The sequence below is a fragment of the Phyllostomus discolor genome, chromosome 5 (assembly GCF_004126475.2).
Source record: "Phyllostomus discolor isolate MPI-MPIP mPhyDis1 chromosome 5, mPhyDis1.pri.v3, whole genome shotgun sequence".
Taxonomy (NCBI): Eukaryota; Metazoa; Chordata; class Mammalia; order Chiroptera; family Phyllostomidae; genus Phyllostomus; species Phyllostomus discolor.
Genome location: NC_040907.2, coordinates 19,785,690 through 19,807,957, shown reverse-complemented (window position 1 = coordinate 19,807,957; position 22,268 = coordinate 19,785,690). Strand labels below are relative to the sequence as shown.

The 22,268-nt window shown below is 37.9% G+C and overlaps 1 protein-coding gene across 20 annotated transcripts in view; it reads left to right on the top strand.

Moving 5' to 3' along the window:
* Positions 1-22,268, top strand: part of PUM1 (pumilio RNA binding family member 1) — a 124,231-nt gene that overhangs the window by 34,939 nt on the left and 67,024 nt on the right. For 9 of the 20 annotated variants that reach the window (XM_036025656.1, XM_028512794.2, XM_028512793.2 and 6 more), the window contains 2 exons: positions 13,600-13,708; positions 14,679-14,857. The exons of 9 other annotated variants lie outside the window; for them this stretch is intronic. In XM_036025656.1, the coding sequence (XP_035881549.1) occupies positions 13,600-13,708; positions 14,679-14,857 (288 nt within the window). The remainder of the gene's footprint in view (positions 1-13,599; positions 13,709-14,678; positions 14,858-22,268) is intronic. 2 more of the 20 variants (XM_036025654.1, XM_036025662.1) reach the window with 1 other exon arrangement.

Here is a 22,268-nt window from a genome sequence, read left to right as displayed (position 1 = left end):
GAATCCTAACATGCTCCCAGAAAGTGGAATATGGTGAGATACATTTAAAATATAGCTTCATGCTCTCACCAGACATTTCATGGGAATTCTATCCATAAATGTGAGACAGCAGAATGGCTTGTAGAGGGAGGAATGTGATAGTGGTTTGGAGAGCTGGTAACCCTAAGGAAGGTGTAACGGGGTGAGAGAGAGAGCTCTCACTGGACCAGAACTTTGAAGCCACAGCTTCCAGTCTGGGCTCAGACATTCATCTTGTTTTGACCATGCTTTTTCCATTTGTAAGACAAAGCAGGACTAGATAGTTTGCTAGGATCCTTTCAAGTCAAAGATTCTTAGATTTTTGCCCATAATTTTATCTTTAGAAATATAGAAAGTGGAGGTAGTTCTGCTTTTGCTAGGACATTGCATTGGGTATCTAAAAGATGCCTTTTTAGGTGACTTTGCCCTCAGGTTCCATAACTTTCCATTGGGTTCTCTAATGAAAAGTTCTGCAGTGCCTAAGACATTGAAGAGTCTATCCGTTAGGGCTTATGCGTTGGTAATTCTGAAATCAAGGCAAGGGGGAGCCTAATGTGGATGTCAAGTCTGTTAAAATTTTCTCCCCCACATCTTTCCATCATAGAATTGGAGGCTTCAGGGTAGCTGAAAGTAATTCTAAGGATCCACAGCCCTGTCTCACACTGACAATTCCTTGCAATTACAGTCTCATGAGAGGAACTAAGTTGACTCCAAAATGGAATTTTGGGAAGGAGATATATTGTCTGCCAGCAAGATCATGCAACATTTGTTGCAGAAGGAAGGAAAGATGAATAATTGCCTTGAAGTATATTAATATGAAAATATCTGACCAAGCAGTGTAACAAATTCCTTTTGTTCCAGTATGTAGCTTTTGAGTACTAATAGGAATGGTAAAAGCCGCCTAGTGCCATGACTTTGTATTAATACCATTTGGTTGTTGGGCATTTTTTACCTCATGCTATTAAAATGAAATGTTTACTTTAGAGAAAACATAGTAAGGCAGGCCAAGTGACCTGGAGGAATTTGATCCTAGTTAATAACTTTCCTGTATTAGATTAATGACTGTGTGTTAGGATTGAAGTGATCTCTTTATGAGTCTTATTTGGGAAAGTTCTTGGGATCTCGTAACAGTTTTGGGATTGGGATTGGGTACTTTGAAGAACAAGATAAAATGAAGTTGTGGATGCAAATGACATTTGGAACCTGCTTCCCAATTCTGTCCTGTCACTTTGAGACCTGTGTGGAACCCCACTCATTCCAATATCTGTCTCTGCTCTACTGAGTAGACTAGACAGCCCTACCACCGTATATGTTGAGCTGTCTTGGAATGTTTGGATGCAGTAAAACATGCTCCTTTGAAGCAGGATATAACTGATCCACATACTGCTTACTCTGTCTTCATTTAATTTCTCCCTTTTGATCCTCCTTTGGCTAAAATGTTTTCATTCTTTTCATCCCCATAACTATGCTTTATGTGAAGGCAATCCAATTAAATAAACTACAATAAAACATTAACACTTACTTTCAAGACACTTTGGCATTGAATCCATTTACCTATGTGAATCTCCCAACAAGTTTTTATGAGATATTAGTACCATTTTTTAAAAGATTTTATACAGAGGGGAAGGAGGGAGAAAGAGAGGGAGAGAAACATCTACGTGTGGTTGCCTCTCATGTGCCTTGCACCAGGATACTTGGCCGCAGTCCAGGTATGTGCCCTGACTGGGAACTGAACCTGCAACTCTTTGGTTTGCAGGCTGGTGCTCAATTCACACCAGCCAGGTCTAGTACCATTGTTTTTTTCACATGAGGAAAATGAGTCCAAAGGTCAAGTGACTCCAGCTAAGGACAAGTGTCAAGATGTTGGATTGACTTTAAATTTTATTTGATTAGGCTCAAAAATGTTGTGTTGGCCAAAAAGTTTGTTTTTTCCCCGTAAGATGGCTCCAGTAGCACTTAGTTGTCTGTAACTTCATTTGAGACAGTTTTGTTAGATTTGTTAGACAGTTGTCACATCAGCGTGCATTTAAAAAAAAAATCAAAATTGGTGAATTTTCGTGTAGCCATTTTAATATTAAAGATGGAAGATATGCATCATTTTCTGGCATATTATGCTTTATTATTACAAGAAAGGTTAAAACATGACTGAAACATGAGAAAGATTTGTGCAGTGTATGGAGAAGGGGCTGTGACTGAGAGAACATGTCAAAAGTGATTTGTCAAGTTTTGTGGAGGTTTCATGCTTGATGATACTCCATGGTCAGACCAGCTGAAGTTTATAGTGATCAAATCAAAACATATTGAGAACAATCACCGTTATCCCACATGGTAGATAGCCAACATACTTAAAATATCCCAATCAATAAAATCATTGATGAAAATGAAAAATGTGTCTTTTATTTTATGGGAAAAAAATATGGACTTTTTGGCCAACCCAATAATAAGAGCTGCAGTATATTGAGCATATGTAGTTTCCAGGTATTGTGCTAATGACTTTATATACATTGCAACCTTCACAGTGGTCCTTCAATATTACGATGCCTTTTATAGATGAGGCAGAAAGGAATTAGAAGGGTTAACATAATCAGGAGCCTGATGTCTGAACCCAGATCTCTGTCTAAATCCCAAATTGTTTTGTTCATGTATGCATGTCTAGAGTCTACCCATTATTCAGAATCCAGCCTTAATTATCACCTCTAGTATAAAAGCTCTCGATCTCACCAGTCAGAAGCTATGGAGGCAAATTCAAGTAGCAAGTTTTTTGTATCATTCTGATAGCCCTAATTTATTTTGTATATGGTGATTTGTGTAAATGCTTTCTATTTGTTTGTACTTAAATTTGTTGAGGTCAGGGGCTGTAGCTTATAATGTACTTTGTAAACAGTGGCTGCCTAATATTATTTTTTTTGAATGAACCTTATACCAGTAAATAACTTTTTCTAAGCATGGATTCCTCTTTATCTTCTCTTTTACTTTAGAATTACTTTGATGTCAAATTTGATTTAATATCAAATATACTTTGATATCAAAGTATATAAAATTACTTTGATATAGAATCAAATTACTTTGATATTGTCTCCCCTCAAGGGACCACAGTTCAAGTCAGTAAATATTTATTGTCTATATTCCCTGTTCAGAATACTTTCTTGCCCTCAAGGTTATGGGGGTGTGGAGGGGAGGATGAAGAGGAACAGGCAAAACTGAAAAGCATTTATTCAGCCTTCTTGGCAACTTTTTATAGTTCTGAATTATTAGATAATTACTTTTGTTTATATAATTGTAACCATATCAGTAGGACAATTTCTCTGGGTCGTTTGCTGAAGCATGGAAATGTCCAAATACACACACACAACCAGACATAATGGTATTTAGAAAACCAAAATTACTTTTGTTACATTTCTTATTGAATCATGTATTAAACTATGTTGTATATAATTCTTACATGCTGATTTTTACTGATGAGAAATCAGAACACCAAAGTTTAATTCATAGTCTCTTGGTTAATTAATGCATTCTGTGGTTCTCATAACAAAGCACATAGAAGAAGTAGATTATTTTCTCTATTGCTCTTCCCTGTATAGAGTAGCCATGTCTATGACCTATTCATCTGCTGGAATGCATGAGGAGGGGGAGTTGTCCGTATCTGGCATACTGAGATTCTTGTCAATTTAATAATTAAAAATATTCGGAGGCTGACTGGGTTTGTGGATGGGTTTGAATATTTGGTCCTATTTTGAGGCAAAGGACCTTTTTCTCCTCTCAGTTGAGCTGTTTGCTTCTTTGGGGATATATCATGAAGCAATCTAGATGTTTTCATAGTTTTATTGCTGACCTTTACAGATCCCTAAGTAATCTGTAGGGTTATCTATAGTACCTGAGGGGCTCTCAGGTACTATAACAAGAATCATTTATATAATTGTTAAAGTCTAGATGTAGTATAGCATCTAGATAACAAGTCTAGATGTGTTTTTTTAAAATAGATTAAACCATATAGTCTGCACATGTATGAAAACAAATGACCTCATTTATTTATAGGTAACTTGCAGAGGTGATATAGTCCTCTGTTTCTTTACATGCTTTTACCTGTACCCTGTAGAAAAAGCCTGGGCCACTCTAGGCATTTCTTCATGTTTTTGAATATGTTTTCCTAATAGTCTATTGAGTTTTATGAAGACAGTATAAGAAGGTTTCTTTTGGCTCTGTCCAGTAACTTGAAGGGGGAAGGTATAAAGAAAACTTTAAGTGGATTCAGTAGAGAAGAAAGGATTACTGTGGAGCTTGCCCCAGGTTAATTTATCACAAAATCACATGGAGATTTACGTCCTAACAGTAACTTTGAATTTTTTTTGAAGAGCATGCTCTATGAAAGTAATGGCCTGTGTCTTTTGTGTGTTTCTTTTCAAGGACGAAGTTGTTAACAATGATTGTGTTTTTGGTGAGGTACAGAATGGTGGGAAACCCCTGTGCTTCTTTGAAGAGATTGCATTTTCACAGTAATCATCAATTGAAGAACTGTATGCAGTTCTATCTAATTTGTGGTTGTCCTAAAATTTGAGAGCTACCAAATTTTTCTTACCTCTGCCTTTTTTTTTTTTTTTGGTCTTTTACTGTTTCCCAGCAACCCACAGTGGATGTTCAAGAAAACCTTAAAACTTTACTGTTGGACTTGTAAACTTAAACTTGCAACATCATATTCTTATATATTTGTGTCCTGTTTCCATCTAGCCTTTTCGCTCAGTTCACTCTACAGAATAGATTCCTGATTAAAAGAAATTCAGTGGTAGAGTGGCTTATGTATACTTAGTGACTTCATTCTTGATCGTCTTAATGGGCTATGAATCTTCACTTTTGAAATTCCATAGCTTTATTTTTTAATGCTTTGAAAACAGAGAGGCATCTAAGGTATGGTTTGCACCTTCCTTGCCCCTATTTTTATAGGTTCCTTCTCTTACTGTTGTTTGCCTGGGTTATTGTAGAGATCTGTGCTTAGCTTCTCAGCATCCATGTGCTTCCCTTTGCCCCATTTTATGGAAGACTGTCAGATAAAATTTTTAAAGTTAGTTTTTATGATGTTATTCTTGGTATTACAGCCCAACTCCTTAAAGCCTCACTGGCGACTGAACTAGTTGTGCTTTTACACCCTTTCCTTTCTTATTCCTCTCCTCTGTCAATAATAAGCTTTTTTTTTTTTTTTTTTTTTTTTATTGGCAGACACCTGCCCCACTTGCTTTTCATCTCTAACATTGCTCTTTGTGGAAAGGCCTTTTCACTGTGTTCTTCCTCCCCACCTGCCTTGTAAGGCGCTCTTTGACCAGTCCTGTCCAGGTTATTGTTTCTTCATTTGTAGTGGTTGTGAAGTTTAATAGCTGTACCACACTGTTAGTGTGTTTATCTTAAAATGCTTCCTGAATATATCAGTTTGATTCTTGGGAGGTTTTTGTTTGCCATCTTTTCTTTCAGGGCAAAGAAATCTTTTACCCCTTTTATTATTCCAGTAGTGGCTAAATGCAGGTTGTTCAAGTAATAACTTCTTACATCAGTAAGTACTTGAGATGTTGAAACTTCCAGATTTGTTCAGTAGACAGAAAAGTGGTATTGGTCTTCCATATGTGGGAGAGGTGGTCAGTCAGATTGCTGCATATTGTCCAGGCTTAAATGATTCCCGTGACTTCACCCTTATTGGTGGGAATGTTATTAAAGGACCATAGATACAATGATTAACAGTGCTTCTGGAAAGTAGTTAATAACTTTGCAAAATATTTTAAAAATCTGTTAATTTTATATACTGCATATTTATAATTATACAAAAGTGAAACTTTTTTTAGAATACATTAGATTTCAACCAAAAGAGATATTTAGTTAAGAGCCTGCTAATATGGCCATTGGTTTTCAGTAGTAACCATCTTGCTACATAAGCTAAAGATTTTAAGAAGAAATTACTAGATGTCAGGTTGTGGTGCTGCCTCATAGAGAAATGGGGATAAACTGTAGCAAATATGTATTCCTAGAAGTTTTTTTGTGATTTGAATGAAATGAATAGCACAAAAATGTTCTAATATTTAAAAATCATCTTGCCCTGACCTGCGTCGCTCAGTTGGGTTGGGTGTTGTCCTGCAAAGCAAAAGGTCACCCTTTTGATTCCTGGTCAGGGCACTGCCTGGGTTGCAGGCCAGTCCCCAGTTGGGGGCGTGTGTGAGAGGCAGCTGATCAATGTTTCTTTCACACATTAATATTTCTCTTCCTTTCTTTCTCCATCCCTTCCCCTCTCTCTAAAATATAAATAAATAAAATCTTAAAATAAAAATAATCTTTACATGTGTGTATTGAGTAACTGATTTTAAAAAAAGGCAGGATAGATCCTTAATTAGTAGATACTATATAAATGGAAGTGAGAATTTAGATCATACTCCTAACACACCATCTTTATGATTAAATTATTGACATTTTTGAACATTCCTTATTTAAGCTATAGTTTTCAAAGTGGATTGGAAGTTACCTGCTTGCTTTAAAATGTTTGAACCATGTTATGAGCTCTTTCCTTAATATTGCCACAGACTTTTGTTACTTTAAACTTAACGATGAAGTGAAATGTCTCTGCTTAAGAGAAGATGCCTTATTTATTTGTAGTGAATTTTGTACCACCATAGTATCAATTTTTACTTATTAGAAAATCAATTCTAAATCATAATAAAAGTATATTTGGTAGCCCTGGCTGATGGCCCAGTTGGTTGATGGGTCGTCTGGTTAGACGAAGGCTTGCAGGTTTGGTCTCTGGTCTGGCCATCCATGGCAGCCAGTTGATGTCTCTCTCTTGCATCGATGTTTCTCTCTCTTTCCCTTCGTCTCTCTTTAAAAATGTACATTTTAATTTTACTTGAACTCTACTTGAATACTTTTTTAAAGATTGCATTTATTTCTTTTTAGAGAACGGGGAAGGGAAGGAGAAAGAGAGGGAGAGAAACATCAGTGTGTGGTTGCTTCTCACATGTCCCCCACTGGGGACCTGGTCCGCAACCCAGGCATGTGCCCTGACTGGAATAGAACCTGTGACCTTTTGGTTTGCAGGTCAGCACTCGATCCACTGAGCCACACCAGCCAGGGCCCTTCCTCTCTCTTTAAAAGCAACATATGTCCTCAGGCGTGGATTTAAAAAAAAGTATAGTTGTAACAAGTCACCCATAATCCCCCAACACCAACAAGTACCTATTTCAGTTTATATTTTTCTTTCCAATCTTGATCCAAAAGGGAAGAGGAGAAGCAGTCTTTACATGAACATTTTACTTTTAAAGTTTACTGTTATTTAATAAATATTACGTATAGCCATGGCGGGTATTTTGGGTGAGCTTACATTGTTGGTAGTACTCAATAGCTACCTTATTGAACATTTAATTTGCTCCCAATGTTTTCATTCTTATATGTTGAATATAGAATTTTTCTTTAGATTTCTTTTTTTAATCATTGAGATAAATTCTTGGGAATGAACATGACTTGATGTATACATACTTTCTGATATAAAAAGAATTGTCTAAAAGAATTGTAACAGTGAATGGATATACCTTTTCTTTAAGCCTTGTAAAAGATACTGATTTACACTTTTATATTTAAAGTGTCTCCTGTTAAAAGCATTAGCAATAATTTACATGAGTGTAGTTCATAGTCTTTGTGAAAGCACCTCACACCCTGTCTCAATTGACTTCATGACAACCGTCTGGTGTGGAGGGCTAGGTAAATCCTAAGGGCATTGAGATTTTGAGAAGGGATTTTTGAAAATTTTTGCACATCAGAGCTCTGACTAGAACATGTGACTATCAGCACTAACTGGTAATACTATTTGTTTCAGTTAGGCCTGAGTGTCCTTTTTCTGAGTTAATGTCAGATTCTTTTAATGTAATGAGATACTTATTACTAAGCTGTTTAAAAAATGGGGGAGGGGGCTATATCTTACCACCTAGTTAAAATATCAGGTATTTGATTTGAGCATTGGCTACATGGCAATGAAACAAAGTTTGTGTCGGGAGTTTGCATCACCAGATAACATGATCAAACCTGATCATACCTGCAAGACTGTAGCATTCCTGCGAATAGTACTCCTTAAGAAGCCACATGCCTGCTCTGAGAGACAGCTCTATGCAGGCTATGTTCAGTATATAAGCAGCGATCTAATACTTGATTCCTGGGCAGTACAGAGAACTGGTTGGAGTGTGCGTCTAGTGTCGAGACCATCAGAAAACTTCACTGATATTTCCCTATGCAATATTAGTGCTGATGTGGTCAAACAAGCCCAGCCCTTAATAAAACATCCTGCCTCCTAGTTTTTGCAAAACTGTGGTCATGGTTCTTCTTATGGAGCTTTGTTAGGGCTCTTAATTTTATGGGATTTGCCCTGAAGAGGGCTGGGTGATGCTGTGCTCACATCTGCTAGCTGGGCACTCGGGAGTATTTCATTGATTAGTCAATAGTTTTGTTAGTGTTATTTAACAACAAAGAATTAGCAGCTAATTCTTTGAGTGGTGAATGTTCCTGTAACAGTTTGGTTTGTAGGTGAAAAAACGGAGGCAAAGAAGGGTTAAATCCACACAGTTGGTATTTAAAAACAGTTTTTTTAAATGATTTCACAGTGCTTGTGTGCTTTACCACTATACTATATCTGTAAATAAGCCTAGAGGTTCTTGACATTTTCAGCCCTTTGTTTACTATTTCCACCTCTGTTTAAAGGGCTCTTGGGGAGGGGTTAATGTAATGATTGATTGTGCAAGTGTGGCTTTGTGCATTGTCTGTTTGTTGGATGATAAAATAAAAAAGATGTTTCCAGGCAAAATTTAGAGGTTTCCCAAGTGGATAACAGTATTCATAAACCAGAGCTTGATTTGTTTTGTTCTCCAGAAGCCTCATAAATAGCTTACTTGATTTTTTTCTTTAAGTGTTCTCTTTTACAAACCTATAATTCAAGCTGGTGTGTGTGTGTGTGTGTGTGTGTGTTTCTCTCAAAGATTTGTGCATAGACACCATTAGAGGGGTAATCAGGAATCCCATTTAATGAGGTACTGCAAGGAAGAGTACAGGTCTGTTGTGTTGCTGGGGAGGATGTGGGAGGATGTAGGTTCTCTCAGGTCCTGGTTCTTAGTTTCATAGGTCTTGAAACAGGGACTTTGATCATGGATTCAGAGATGATTGGATTATGAAATTAACCCACACTAACCAGAACCACAAGAGACTAATGTAAAAAAAATCATAATGCATTTTACTAATTTATAAGGAGAAATAATAACTCTCAAGTGGACAGGATAATTGCATCCAGTGATCAGCATGCTTGGCTAGAGGAGGAAGCCAAGTTCTTACTCAAAGGTTGCTTGGTAAGCAGAACCTGAGCCAGGGAAGTTACTTGGATGTTTTTAGGCTAATGTAGTCAAGCTTCTCTCTAGCCTGGTGCATTGCTTTTTGTAAGGATAGACTTGTTTGTGCATCATATGCACGAACATGCCAACTGGATAATACTGCCTACATCTGGCTCCCTGGGTCTCCTTTGCTTTTGTTGGACCAATTCCTAGTTCCTGTTATCTTCCTTCAGGATTGTCAAATATTTTAATCCTCTCATTGCCTAGTTTTTTTTTTGTTTTGTTTTTAAAGTGAATTCTGTAAACCTCTGCTGCAATCGGTTCTCTTTGGTCCTATCAAAGAACAGCATTTATTTCCAAGTTCTTGATCGGGTAAGCGTGCTGCAACTATCTTTTCATTCAGTAGGTGCACTTCAGTTTTTGTGACTGAATTTAGATGTGGTGTAAGTGAAGGTTTGGCAACTGCTGGCATGTATGCCAGTGGGCTGGTGAACCCCAGGGTGTTTTAGCCAGTGCTGCAGAGGACATTACCTCCAGGTCAGTTGGTGTTGGATTTGAAGCAACAGTTGGGTACTCAACATCACTTTGTTTTATAATTCAGTAGATTTTATACTGTAACTTATTTTAATATGATCAGATTAGAACAGTAATGTATTTCAGTTGTCTCTCGAATATGTGATTGCTACTAATTCTCAGTAATCCTAACATGTCTGAGTTGATTTGATACAGAATTTTAAAAAACAAGTCATCTTTAAATACGAGCTATAAGACAGAGTAGGGGATAACATAAAATGAAGTGGACATAATTTTTTCCAAATTCAAAAGTGCTTGCATTTTAGATATTAGAAATGAAACAAGAAGTGCTTCTTGAACTCAAACTCAAAAAAGTTTTTTGAATCTAAGAAAACTCCCCCATATATTCACAACTATATCAGTTACTTGTTGCTATATAACAAGTTACCCCAACATTTAGTGGCTTAAAACAACACAGTTTAAGCCCCACAGTTTCTAGAGGTCAAGAACCCAGTCATGGCTTTGCAGTAACCTGTATTTTTCAGGGTCCTTCGAAAGCTGCAGTTGAGATTTCAGCTGGGGCTGCAGCCTTTTCAGAGTTCAGCAGGGGAAGGGTCTGTCTGCCTCCAAGTGTACTCAAAGTGGTTGGTTGATGTCAGGATTAAGTTCCTCACAAGCTGTTGAACTGAGGGCCTCTATTCCTAATGAATTGATGTCCGGTGACTTCTCATGGTTTCACAACACAGCGGCTAGCTCTATCCAAAGAAAGCAGACGAGAGATGAGAGCAAGAGGCTGAGAGAGAGAGGAGTAGAAGACGAAAGTCCTTTTTTAAAAAAACATAATCTTGAGAGTGCTCACTGTTGCCTTATGTTATTCCTTAGAAGGAAGTCACTAGGTCTAGCCCACAATCAGGGAAGGGATTACTAAGGGCATGAGTACCAGAGGAGCCATTTCACATGCTTCTCACCACACAGCTGAGGAGTGGAGATGGGTATGTTTTAGAGAGAAGAAAGGAATACTAGGTTCTGTGTAAGATCCAGAGACTCTGAAGAAGTCTACTAAGTTTGCTTCTGTCTTTGCTCAAGTACTTGGGTGCAATGCTTTCCTTTCCTCCCCATTTGCAGGGCACCCGTGCAACCCATGGTTTCTACCTGTTTTCTCCCAGAATCCGCATGCTGCCACCGCTCTCTCCTACCACCTTTTTCTTTATCTCTTACAGACTTGCCTTTCAGCCCCTGCTGTTTTCATTGATAATAGTTAATTGGTCTTCTTGCTGCTACTTTGCCAAAGCATATTGAGTTCTAGTGCTTTTGGGGCTGTTCCTAGCATCTGTTTAGGATTTATATGTATACCGATTGTTGATGGTGGGAGATAAGGCCTCTCTTGGTATCTGACCGGGGTCTGGAGGTTTTTGGCATGTGTTCATTTCCTTTGAGACTAGTTGCATTTATTACTACTTTGAAATAGAATCTTCAGTTTTTACCACCTTTCCACATGTTGTATTTTTGTTTACTTTTGAGAGAATTTGTCCTATGTACAGCCTTGCTTATATGTTCAGCTGCTTTTGCTGGCTTTGTGTGTTATGATAGCCTGGCAAGCTATAGGGAAAGACAGCAGGATTTCAAGAAATCATTTTGGAAGCCTTGAATTCAGGGACTGTGCCTTCACTTAGCAACTTGACTAATTATGGACAGATTATATGTATTTTTTGCACATGGAGGCTGGTACTTATAGATGCTTTTCCTTAAGCTTGAAGTTTGTGTGGAGATTGATGCACACTATAATGAATATTTTTGATTACCTTAGCTCTCTTTCCACTGTTGCATGGAGAATAAAATTAACCAACAAGTGAGACGTCCTTTTGCTGCCATTCTTTCTTCTGGTACACTGAAGAGAAGCAGACGCAGACTCGTGTTTGCTCACACTCCCTACAAAATGTAGGAGAAAAAAATCGAAATATTAGCTGAAAAGGGGACAACTGGTAGGGAAATAAATTGTTTGTAATCTTGTGAGAAGGCATTTTGAAACTGAAAGGAGAAGTTGTTTAAAAACAAGAATTCTTGAATTGTGCTCAAGTAGCTCACATTAATTTTCAGTATCCCTTCTGTGATGCACAGCAATTTTGCCTGCCGTGATGCCATTGAATACATATTTTGAGAAACTACTATGTGGCAGGCATTGTGCTAGGCACTTGTAATCACCACACCAGCTTGAAAAATATTTCCTTCATTAGTACAAAGAGAACGCGGCCCAGGACAGTTCAGTGATTATTGCTAGGACACATGGCAGTTGTCTGGCCCAGGGTTTCCTTACCCCGCTACTTAGCTGTGGGCTGGGCTCTTCTTCCTGATTGTTTCTTCCCGGCCTTCTCAAATCTTCTCAAGTTAGCAGACCGGTTATCTCCTTGTTTCCCTCAGAGAAGGAACTAGGAATTGACTGCTTATAACAACTCATCTTCAAGTAAACCTATGCCCCTGTGTAACTAAGTGCTAGACCGTGATCTGCGTTCTGTCATGGTCTTGTTGGATTAGAAAATAGGGCCTGAAGAGGAAGGGGTGTGGGAAGCTGCTTCGATCCAGGGAGCAGCCCATGTCTGTCAGATAGATTTATAGAGCTGGAGTAAAATTATGCTGAGAAACCTAAAATTTAGGTTTGGAAAGTTGAAACTCATTTTGGTGAGGGCAGTGTTGCATTATTCCTCCATTATCATTGGGTGATGGGTTTTATATTGGGAAAGGTAAACAGCGTTGTCGAGGAGAGCAGATGGTCTGTGCTTCCTCTGAGAAAGCCAGCTCTCCAGGTGTGCTCTTTTATGTTCAAAAGCAGTGATTAAGTACTGTCTCAGACACCTGAGTTTCTTGTCTGACTAGTAGCAGCTGAAATGAAAACATAATTAGAGGAAATAAAGAGGGACATTTCAGTAAGTAAAGCTGATGACAAGAGAATGAAGAGTGATGGCCTTCTAATGGAATTTTATTTTGTAACTCCGGTCACGAATGCTTTGATCTTGTACAAAACTATACTGTGTTTTGCTTGAAGGGTATTTTGCACTTCTTTGGGTGAACCTAGTTTAAAGTTCTCATATTGGTTTAGGGCCATGATGCCTGCATTGCTATGAAGCATAGAATGTTTTGTGAAGTCACTTTAATGGCATTACTAAGCACTGTTAAAATTAATTGAGGTTAGAAGATTTTATTTCTTTTTTTTTTCCTGGTGATGAAAGTGTTTTGGTTAACAGAATCTCTGTATATAAAGGAGGTAGATTTTGCCTTCAGCATTCCGGAGGTGGGGTCTGAGTTCATGCTCAAGCTTGAGTAACTTTGTATGGTCATTACACATGTAGGCAGAAAGGTTTTAGTAGTTGTAAGTACTTTTTTCAGTAAGAGACTTCTTAATAAGCAGTTAGCTAATAGATCTACTGTTAGCACCCCCCCACCCACCCCAATCTTGGCATAGGTTAAGTGAATAATTCTAGAAATTTCAGCAGCGCCTCTGTTGTGATGGGTTGATCTGTGCAGGCACCACCACCCCCTTGCCTTAGGTTTCTGTGACTTTTTGCCAAATGTACAATAATGCTCTGACCACAACCTGTGTAGGCAGAACACTCTGGTTAAAGATTTTCAGGGCACGTGAGCTCACATCTTCAGTACCCTTGTCTAAAAGAAAGTGTTGACTGCTGTACTTTCATCCTTTATGAATTCTTTAAAAGCATCTATTATTTTTAATTTGCAGCAGCTCTTGCCAGGTAAAAAGTTTTGGGAAACAGATGAATCCAGCAAAGATGGACCAAAAGGAATATTCCTGGGTGATCAATGGCGAGACAGTGCCTGGGGAACATCAGGTAATCTAGATCTAGCATCTGTACTGTGATTTATGCCTGTCTTAGAGCTCCTTTCCTCAGCAGTTGGCAAGCCATGAATTTTATATCAGTGACATAAGCATGTCAAGCAATGTCCTGTCCTGTAATGTAATTGCCATGAAGGAGCTATATGCTGTAATTTATTAAAAAATAATTAACACAAAATCAAATCTTCAGTATTTTATTGAAGTGCTAGTCTCAGGGGAATGGTCTTATTTGAAATGACCATAATTTCAGCTATAACTTCTTGTTCTGTACTGCTGTCAGCATACTGGGAAGTAGAAAATCCATGCCTGCCATTTGAAGTCATGTTTCTTTTTCCTCCCCTTGCACCTGTGTAATGTGTATGAGATGATCTATCTATGAATGTGTTTGGGGCCAAATTAAGACACTGGGCACGGATGTTCTTCTGACAGACTAGCCTTGAAAAGGGATGGGGAGAACTGGTAGAAGCAGACACACTGACAACAGGAGGAAGTGACAGATCATAGGTAGGAAGGAGACGGAAAACCCAGAAGCTGATGTGCTGTTACAGCACAATGTAAGAATGGACCTAAAATAACAGCAAGTCATCAGAAAAGATCGAATTATGTTGTTTTTAAAAAGGGCAGTAAAACCATATTTTGTTTTAGTAGTAACACCAATAAAATATATTAAAAAGAAATTCTGCTACTTGAAAAAGGGGTAAACATTAATTTATCACTTTAGCTAGATAAACCAGTTATGTGAACTGCTGAATTGCTCTGCTGTCCTGGATATATGAGGGGTGTGTTCTGTTTTCTTTAGCTATTTAGAATATTATACTTAGGGAAAAGCCCAATAGGAGGTTTTGGTTCAACCAACCATGGCAGGTTTCCTGATTCCCCGCCATTGGTTTATCCATGAGACATCACTCACAATTTGTTTTGAGCCTCTGGCTGCACTGTATCATGCTTGTGTATCTTTTTTGTAGATCATTCAGTTTCCCAGCCAATCATGGTGCAGAGAAGACCTGGTCAGAGTTTCCATGTGAACAGTGAGGTCAATTCTGTGCTGTCCCCGCGGTCGGAGAGCGGGGGCCTAGGCGTTAGCATGGTGGAGTATGTGTTGAGCTCATCCCCGGGCGACTCCTGTCTGAGGAAAGGAGGATTTGTAAGTCGGCTCGAGGAGCTTGTTCCTGTCTCTCTCTCTCTCTCTCTAATCCCCTGAAACAAAACACACCTGTTCAGCTTCCTCAGACACTCACAGTGCTGATAACAGAGTATTGTGAAACGCTTACTGAAATTAGTGGATGTAAACCGAACTTTTAAAAATAGAGAAATTTTGGGGGGACATATTGATAGTAATGTGAGGTAAGAACTGAAATCTGGGTCTCAGTCCATTGGTCTACGAGAAAACACCATTTTTAGTTTAAAACAAGAGGTAAACATTGTAGGAATTAAAAATAAAGCTGAAACTGGGGTGTTAGTGAACAGATTGGAGAACAGTGATTTGTACGCACCCAGGAATCCTTACAAGGGATCAGCCATACAGGGTCACTCTTGTTTTGCTAGCTAGGCTTACATTATGGAATGACCTCGGACCTGTTTTGAACAGCTTTGTTTCTCACATGCAGCATGTCAGAAAATTAGAAATTCTGTGCCTGTACTTTTTTTCAAATTCATTACCATTGATTTCTCTGATGCCATATTTTAGCCAAAGCAGTTTCTATCTATGTCTGCAGCCTCTTCCCTTTTCAGTCTAAGCAGTCCTCCTCAAGCATCTTTGATAGCCTTTCTCAAAACCAGTCCTTTCTCATGTCCTTGACTTTCTAGATCTTAATACATAAATATTTGAGTCTTTTTCATTTAGTACTCTGACTGGTTTTATATTCAAGTCACAGGTAGGAAGGCCATGAGGGGCACCCTGAATCTCTCTTCCCTTTTTTTTCCTTCCCCAACTCAGTTTGTTTTGTACCTTTTCAAAGCTCTTCCTCCCCTAAGTCTTTTTGGGCTAATACTACTTGTTGGCAGTCATTTAAGAGACCCCCTTCCCCATCTTACTAATTTTTCCTCCATAACTTTCTTTATCTTAGAGCATTTGTTGTTAGTATTTTTATTGGCATATATCTGTTGCTAGGTGTCAGAGTCTTGGTCCTATTTTCCCCATTCTACTTGAAACTTCTTTAAAGTAATGGTAGTTCATTTTTGATGCAGCTTCAATATGTCAGTGGATATTAAGTGAAAGATTTGTTGGCTTGAAGAGAATAGGCCCACGTGGAGTTAGCTTTATTTTAGGCATGTCTTTAAATTGATGCTTCCACTGACATAGACTCTTGACATACGTGGAGCTTTTAATCATACAGAAAAAAAAAACAACAGAAAAAATGAAGTGAAATGAATTTATTTAAGAGGCTGGTTTGGATTTCTCCCTGTTCCACACCTAGAAATTTGGTGTGAGGAGTTTAGTCAGAAGAGGATCTTTTATAACAACCCAAAGGAAGATCAAGGAATTAAACTGAGGCTTTTGTCTTAGTCTTAAATACTAGCCATTTCATCACTGACCTGATTGTTTTGGATCTTTTGACCCTGTAAAGTCTAAGTCAGGTTTGTGGCTGGTGGATTCAGGTAGGAAAAAACACTTTATTTGAACCTTCCAAAGAGGCTGCTTGGGAAAAACAAGGTCTGTGCTTTGGATGTGGAGAATGGGATCAGGCAAAAATGATCATTTGCCCATTGTCCTATAGGAAGAATGGTGTTACTGCATCTCCAGCTTACCTCTTTTTGGTTTTCGTACTATCTCATGAGCATGGATTCCTCATAGGAAGTGTTGCCTTCAGATTTCTGTCAATAACCTTTAGTTATTTACTATAGGAGAAAAGTTAGTATCATATATAGGTAAGCGGTTAGTGTGGTGAACTGGAATCTGTATGACTCCTGCCATGAATTCTCTGTTATGTGTCAGTTTCTAACTCTTGTGTATTACCTAAGGGTTGTGTGCCTGGGTTACTGTGAAATTTACAGGAGGCAGAAAAATAATTGAAATAAGGAGAAAGATAAAATGCTGGGATTGAATTATTATTTTTGTTTTTCTCTTTTTAAAATATATTTTAATTCAAGCTTTTTATTTATTGATTTGAGAGAGAGAGATACCATTTTTTTGGTCTCACTTATTTATGCATTCATTGGTTGATTCTTGTGTGTGTGCCCTGACTGGGGATTGAACCCACAACTTTGGCATATTGACACAATGCTCCAACCACTACACTACCCTGCCAGGGCCATTTTTCTCTTTTTGAACAATTGTTTAATTAATCTTATGACAAAGCTATATCTTTTGCATTGTGTCTTGTATTTGTATTTATAAAGACAACGTCCATCCTTAGTTGTTTTGGGAGACTGGTGAATTTTAGCTGTTTACAGTATTGTCACCAGAGGTTAAGACCTCAGGACAGAGGTCGGGAAATTGAACACTGACAATCAAAATTTACTGAGCTTCTGAGGTTTGCATTAAGATAAATGAAAATTCTGCACAGCTGTGTTCCAGCTTCTCAGAAGGATGGTTGTGGGTAATGAAATATTCCATATTTTGACGTGGATGCCATCTTAAGGGTGATATGGGGAAGGACTGATCAATGACATCACTCTGTCACATTAGCATATTCGATATTGGTGGATGGATGCTTGAGGATCAGTGAACTACTTTGTCGCTTTGTGGTTCTATCGTGCTGATCTTACACCTAACCTGGCTTTGCTGTGTCTGTTGGTTAGGATGACATCTGACCAAAGCTCTGGTCATGGAAACCTGAACCACTTTTTCTTGTCATGATATGCATGCATCTTATTGGGAAAGGTGGTCTTTAAAAAAAAATCTAGTCTGGTCTTTCTTTCAAAGTGTTGTGTTTGAAGGCCAATGAGCTTCTTGGTACTAAAGGGTGGGTGATTGGTGATTTTTGGGTCAGAGCACTCAGATGGTTTTACTTTTTGGGTGGCTGTACCAGCGTTACCTCCAGTAAGCCATGGAAAAGCCTTGTCTTAATCCCCTGAGAGCACAAACCATCATTTCTGATGACATAATGAATGTGGACCTCAAAACAAGTACTAAGGGATCATTCTCAGATACTGACAACAGATAATCCAGACTCTGATTAACTTTTCAGTTAAAGAAGGTTCGGTTTAAAATCAAAGTAATCTCATTATAAAGTGGTTTTCCACTTTCAGTAAGGTTTTTTTCTGGCTATAGTGGAATGAAAGTATTTAACTCTGTCTAGCTTACTAAAGTTCATTTTGATTGTAGAAATGGATTCAATTTAGTAATTTTGGCTTCTGTGATTAGAGTACTTTCAGGCTGACAATTTAGAATTCAACAGCAGTATTTTGTTCTTAGCATGCACTGTAAATTTTTTGGTAGTATTTCACATAGGAAACAAAAGGTTCAAGATAGCAATTTTCAGAATAGGAAACGTCAGAATACCAGTTAAGTCGGGGCTGTCTTTTATTTTCATTTGATTTTATTTATTTTTGTATCTTTTATTCCTAGAATAAGACACCCACCCACCCCCCAAAAAGCATGGCTCAGAATGCTTACAAAATCACATGTAACTGTGGTATTTTGAAGCCACTGGGTGGAATTGCTATAAGGACCCTGTTATTGAAAAAAAAGTATTTTTGAGTGCCAGTTGATCTTCAAATAGATTGAAGCCTAAGCCAGTCAGAACTTTCTGTCTTTCATAATTTCTACCTTTCTGGTTCATGGTACGCCCTGAAATGAGAAAGACCACTGTAAACTTCAATTAGGGTGAAGACCACTCTAATCTCAGAAGAAAGACTTAGAAAAAACATTGTGGAAGGGCCTCTCTGCTTGTTTGTGCAGACTGACTGCTGTCCGCCCTAGAGAATGCACGTGTACTCACAGCAGCTCGTTTGGGTCATAAAACTTGATGACTTGCTTTTCTGGTCTTTACTGCATGTATGTATGTATTTATCTAAGAGATTTTATTTATTTTTAAAGAGGGGGAAGAGAGGGAGAGAGACATCGGTGTGTGGTTGCTTCTCGCATGTTCCCTGCAGGGGGCCTGGCCCACAACCTAGGCATGTGCCCCGACTGTGAATTGAACCTGGGATCCTTTGGTTCGCAGGCCTGTGCTCAGTCCACTGAGCTATACCAGCTGGGCTTTACTGCATTTATTTTAAGTAACCAGTGCTACTTTAATTTATTTTGTTTAAAAACCTTATGTAGTATAATGCAAATAAAAACTGGGTTTAAGTCTCAACTGGATCTTAATTTCCTCATCTGCAAAATGGGGATAATTAAAATACCAAAGTCTTAAAAGTAGATAATTATATGAAAATGCTTAGTAAACCTTATAAAAATCTTGTTCCTCAAAGTCTATGGGCCAATAGCATCATCATCACCTGGAAACTTACTAGAAATACAGAATCTTAGGCCCTGTTCCAGACCTATTGAATCAAGCCTGCATTTTGACAAGACCCTTAGGTGATTTTGCATGCATATGAAGGTCTGTTAAATATTACTATAAGACATATTTTCCTTGGAAGTTTAAATTACCAGGAAGCTGTGGATCAAATACAGACATTTTTTTTTTTTTACAGGGTGGAGTTCTTTTAGAATTGAGCTTCTATTGAACAAGAAGTCTACATGCTATACTTTGCAGTGTCAAGTTTTTAGACACTGACTAGATAAAAAGTAAAAATAAAAACTTTCAGAAAACCTATTTTTGGTTTTGATTTCTGTAATAATGAATACCATACTACACATTTAAGATTTTTTTTTTTCTTCTGGATCTGGTGGTTACACAACAGATGGAAATACTCTTAGCTTTCTGCACACCAGCAATTTGATCATACATGCAGTATGCAGTGCCCAGTATATTTTGTGTTCCACTCTTTCTGAAGTGCATACCTCCTTGCTTTGTTCATTTTAAAGTTGGGATGCATCTTTCAGATGACAGCGTGTCATAGTTTAATTGCCAGTGTTTCATTTTTAGCAGCACATAAAATGATTGTGTGCCTTACAAATTGATGGTGTCTCGGGTTTGATGAAGTATAGTTGGCGGTGGCTTGATTCTCTACACATATCTCAGAAAAAATCAGTGGGACAAAGAATCTAATGATTAGAGCCATAGCAGTTCCTTTTCAGCAGGGAAACATGAGATGTCTAGCAATTTTGAAGCTTTGGGGGTGTAGAGGTGAGGGTGGGTGTGTCTTTAAAAAGGCAGTGGTAAAAAATTGAAATTGGGTAGAGTACTGCTAAGAATTTTTTTAAAAAAGAATGGCTCTTTTATAAGTTGCCTTATTTAATCATTGAAATAACGCTTTGAGGTAACTGTTAAATTTATAGATGAGAAAAATGAGGCTTGGAAGGGAAGTGATGGTGCCTGGATTCAACTTTGTTACAATTTCAGTTCTTAACTATATTGCTTTCTATTATGTCAGACTGGCTTGTTTATTAGTTGACTTCCTCACATTAGATTATATGTCAACTGAAAAGAGTAATTCATGTGGCTAGTAATTTCAAACTTTTACTCCTTTTAAATTTTTTAAAAGTATTGTATTTATTTACTTTTAGAGAGAAGGGAAAGGAGGAAGAGAGGGAGAGACATCGATGTGTAAGAGAAACATTGATTGGGTGCTTCTCACACTCCCGTCTACGAACCTGGCCTGTAAGCCAGGCATGTGCTTTGACTGGGAATCGAACTGGCAACCTTTTGGTTTGCAGGTTGGTGCCAGATTCACTGAGCCACACCAGCCAGGGCCATTTTTTAATAATGCAAAAAGTATATATATTTTTTATTACCAGTGGAGCTATAAACTGCTGAGCTTTAAAGGAAATTGATGTTTCAGTTTTTTTGGCATTTTGTAAAAAACAATATATGCAGGAGAAACCACTTGTTTAGTTAATGTTAGGGTTTCTGGACTCAGTATGTCAAGCAGGTATGTTAAATAGTCCTTTTTAAAACAGAGGAGAGGAGCCCTCGCTGGTGTGGCTCAGTGGATTAAGTGCCGACCTAGAAACCAAGGGATCACCAGTGGTTCAATTCCTGATCTCAGGGTACCTGCCTGGGTTGTAGGCTGGGTCTACAGTGGGGGGTGTGCGAGAGGCAACCACACGTTGATGTTTCTCTCCCTCTTTTTCTCCCTCCCTTCCTGTGTCTCTAAAATAAATAGATAAAATCTTAAAAAAAAAGTTACTAATTTCATTAAATGTAAGTTGTGCCATATGGAGCTTTATGATAAAATCACTTGCAACTTATTGCAAGTTAAATTCTCATTTCTCTGACTTCACTCAGAAATAATAGATATTCCCTGAAATTTTCCTCCTGGTAATATGAGTCTTTTGAGAAAGCTGAGTCATAAGTGGTTGTTCTGTGATCTCTGCAATATATGGTTCTTCTATCTGTCTGCTTTTCTCTCAGTTCCTTAATATCTAGCAATGGGACATGCCTCTGCCTCTGTAGATCTGGGGTCTCACAGAACCCTTCCTGGCCCCACTCTTGAGATTTTGATTGGGCTTGGCCACTTAGGTTTTGAGCACGCACTGAAGCCTGTATTTGAGTACTACAGGTTTGGGTGAACGTTGAAATCCACAATAAAAAGATGCTATTAATCCTTTTTTGTTTTTTCTTTCATTTAGCTAATAGACTTTTCCAGTACTATTATGTACTAGGTAGTGTATGACAGAAAAGCAAAATGTAAACTCTGCTTTTATGATGTTTATATTGGACTTAATTACAGTGGTTTACAATTGTGACTGCTTATTGGAGTTAACGGAGAACTCTTTATAACATTTGTGGGGAGTTGTACAGGCCAATTAAGTCAGAATCTCTGGGAGTGAGCCCAGATACACTCATAAATTTTAAAAAGATTGTGATATCCAAACTAATCATAGAGCCATTGCATTGTGAAAATGACAGTGTCCCTGGTAGGGTCAGATCGACAGTGTACAGTTATGTTAAAGTTAAACCACGTAATTGGGGCATTTCAGATTTTAATCTTAATATCACAGATAACGTCACATAAGAAATTCTCTCCTAGCGTATAGCTTTTACTAACATATTACTTTTGTATAAAATGATTTATACTTTACAAAGCTTTTTTGCACATGTATTATTTCATAGATGTTTGTAAGTACTGTGTTTTAAACAGAATTACTGTTTTAGAGATGAGAACACGATAAGGCTCAGGTTTACTAACCTGTTCAAAGTCCTGGGACCAGTGAGTGTAGGTAATTAAAAAAGAATGTAGATTCTGTGCAGCCTGAGTTAGTACTTTCTTAAATACCAGGTAGTTATGAATATCTTATCTTAAATATTAAAACAATTTTTAAAATTCCATAAAATGTAGCAGTCTATTTATATCCCCTATTCTCTTTCTAGGGCCTTTACATTTCTGAGAGATCATTTTTATGATTTTGAATCCTGTGTTCTTTTAATAATTTAGACTTTTTATTCTTGGTACCATTCAGAAATCAGACTTTATGTCAACTGTTTTTATTTCGGGCTGTTGTTGATATACTGAACTTTTTTCTTTAAGCTTATGTTGAACCCATGTATAGGAAAGTGTGT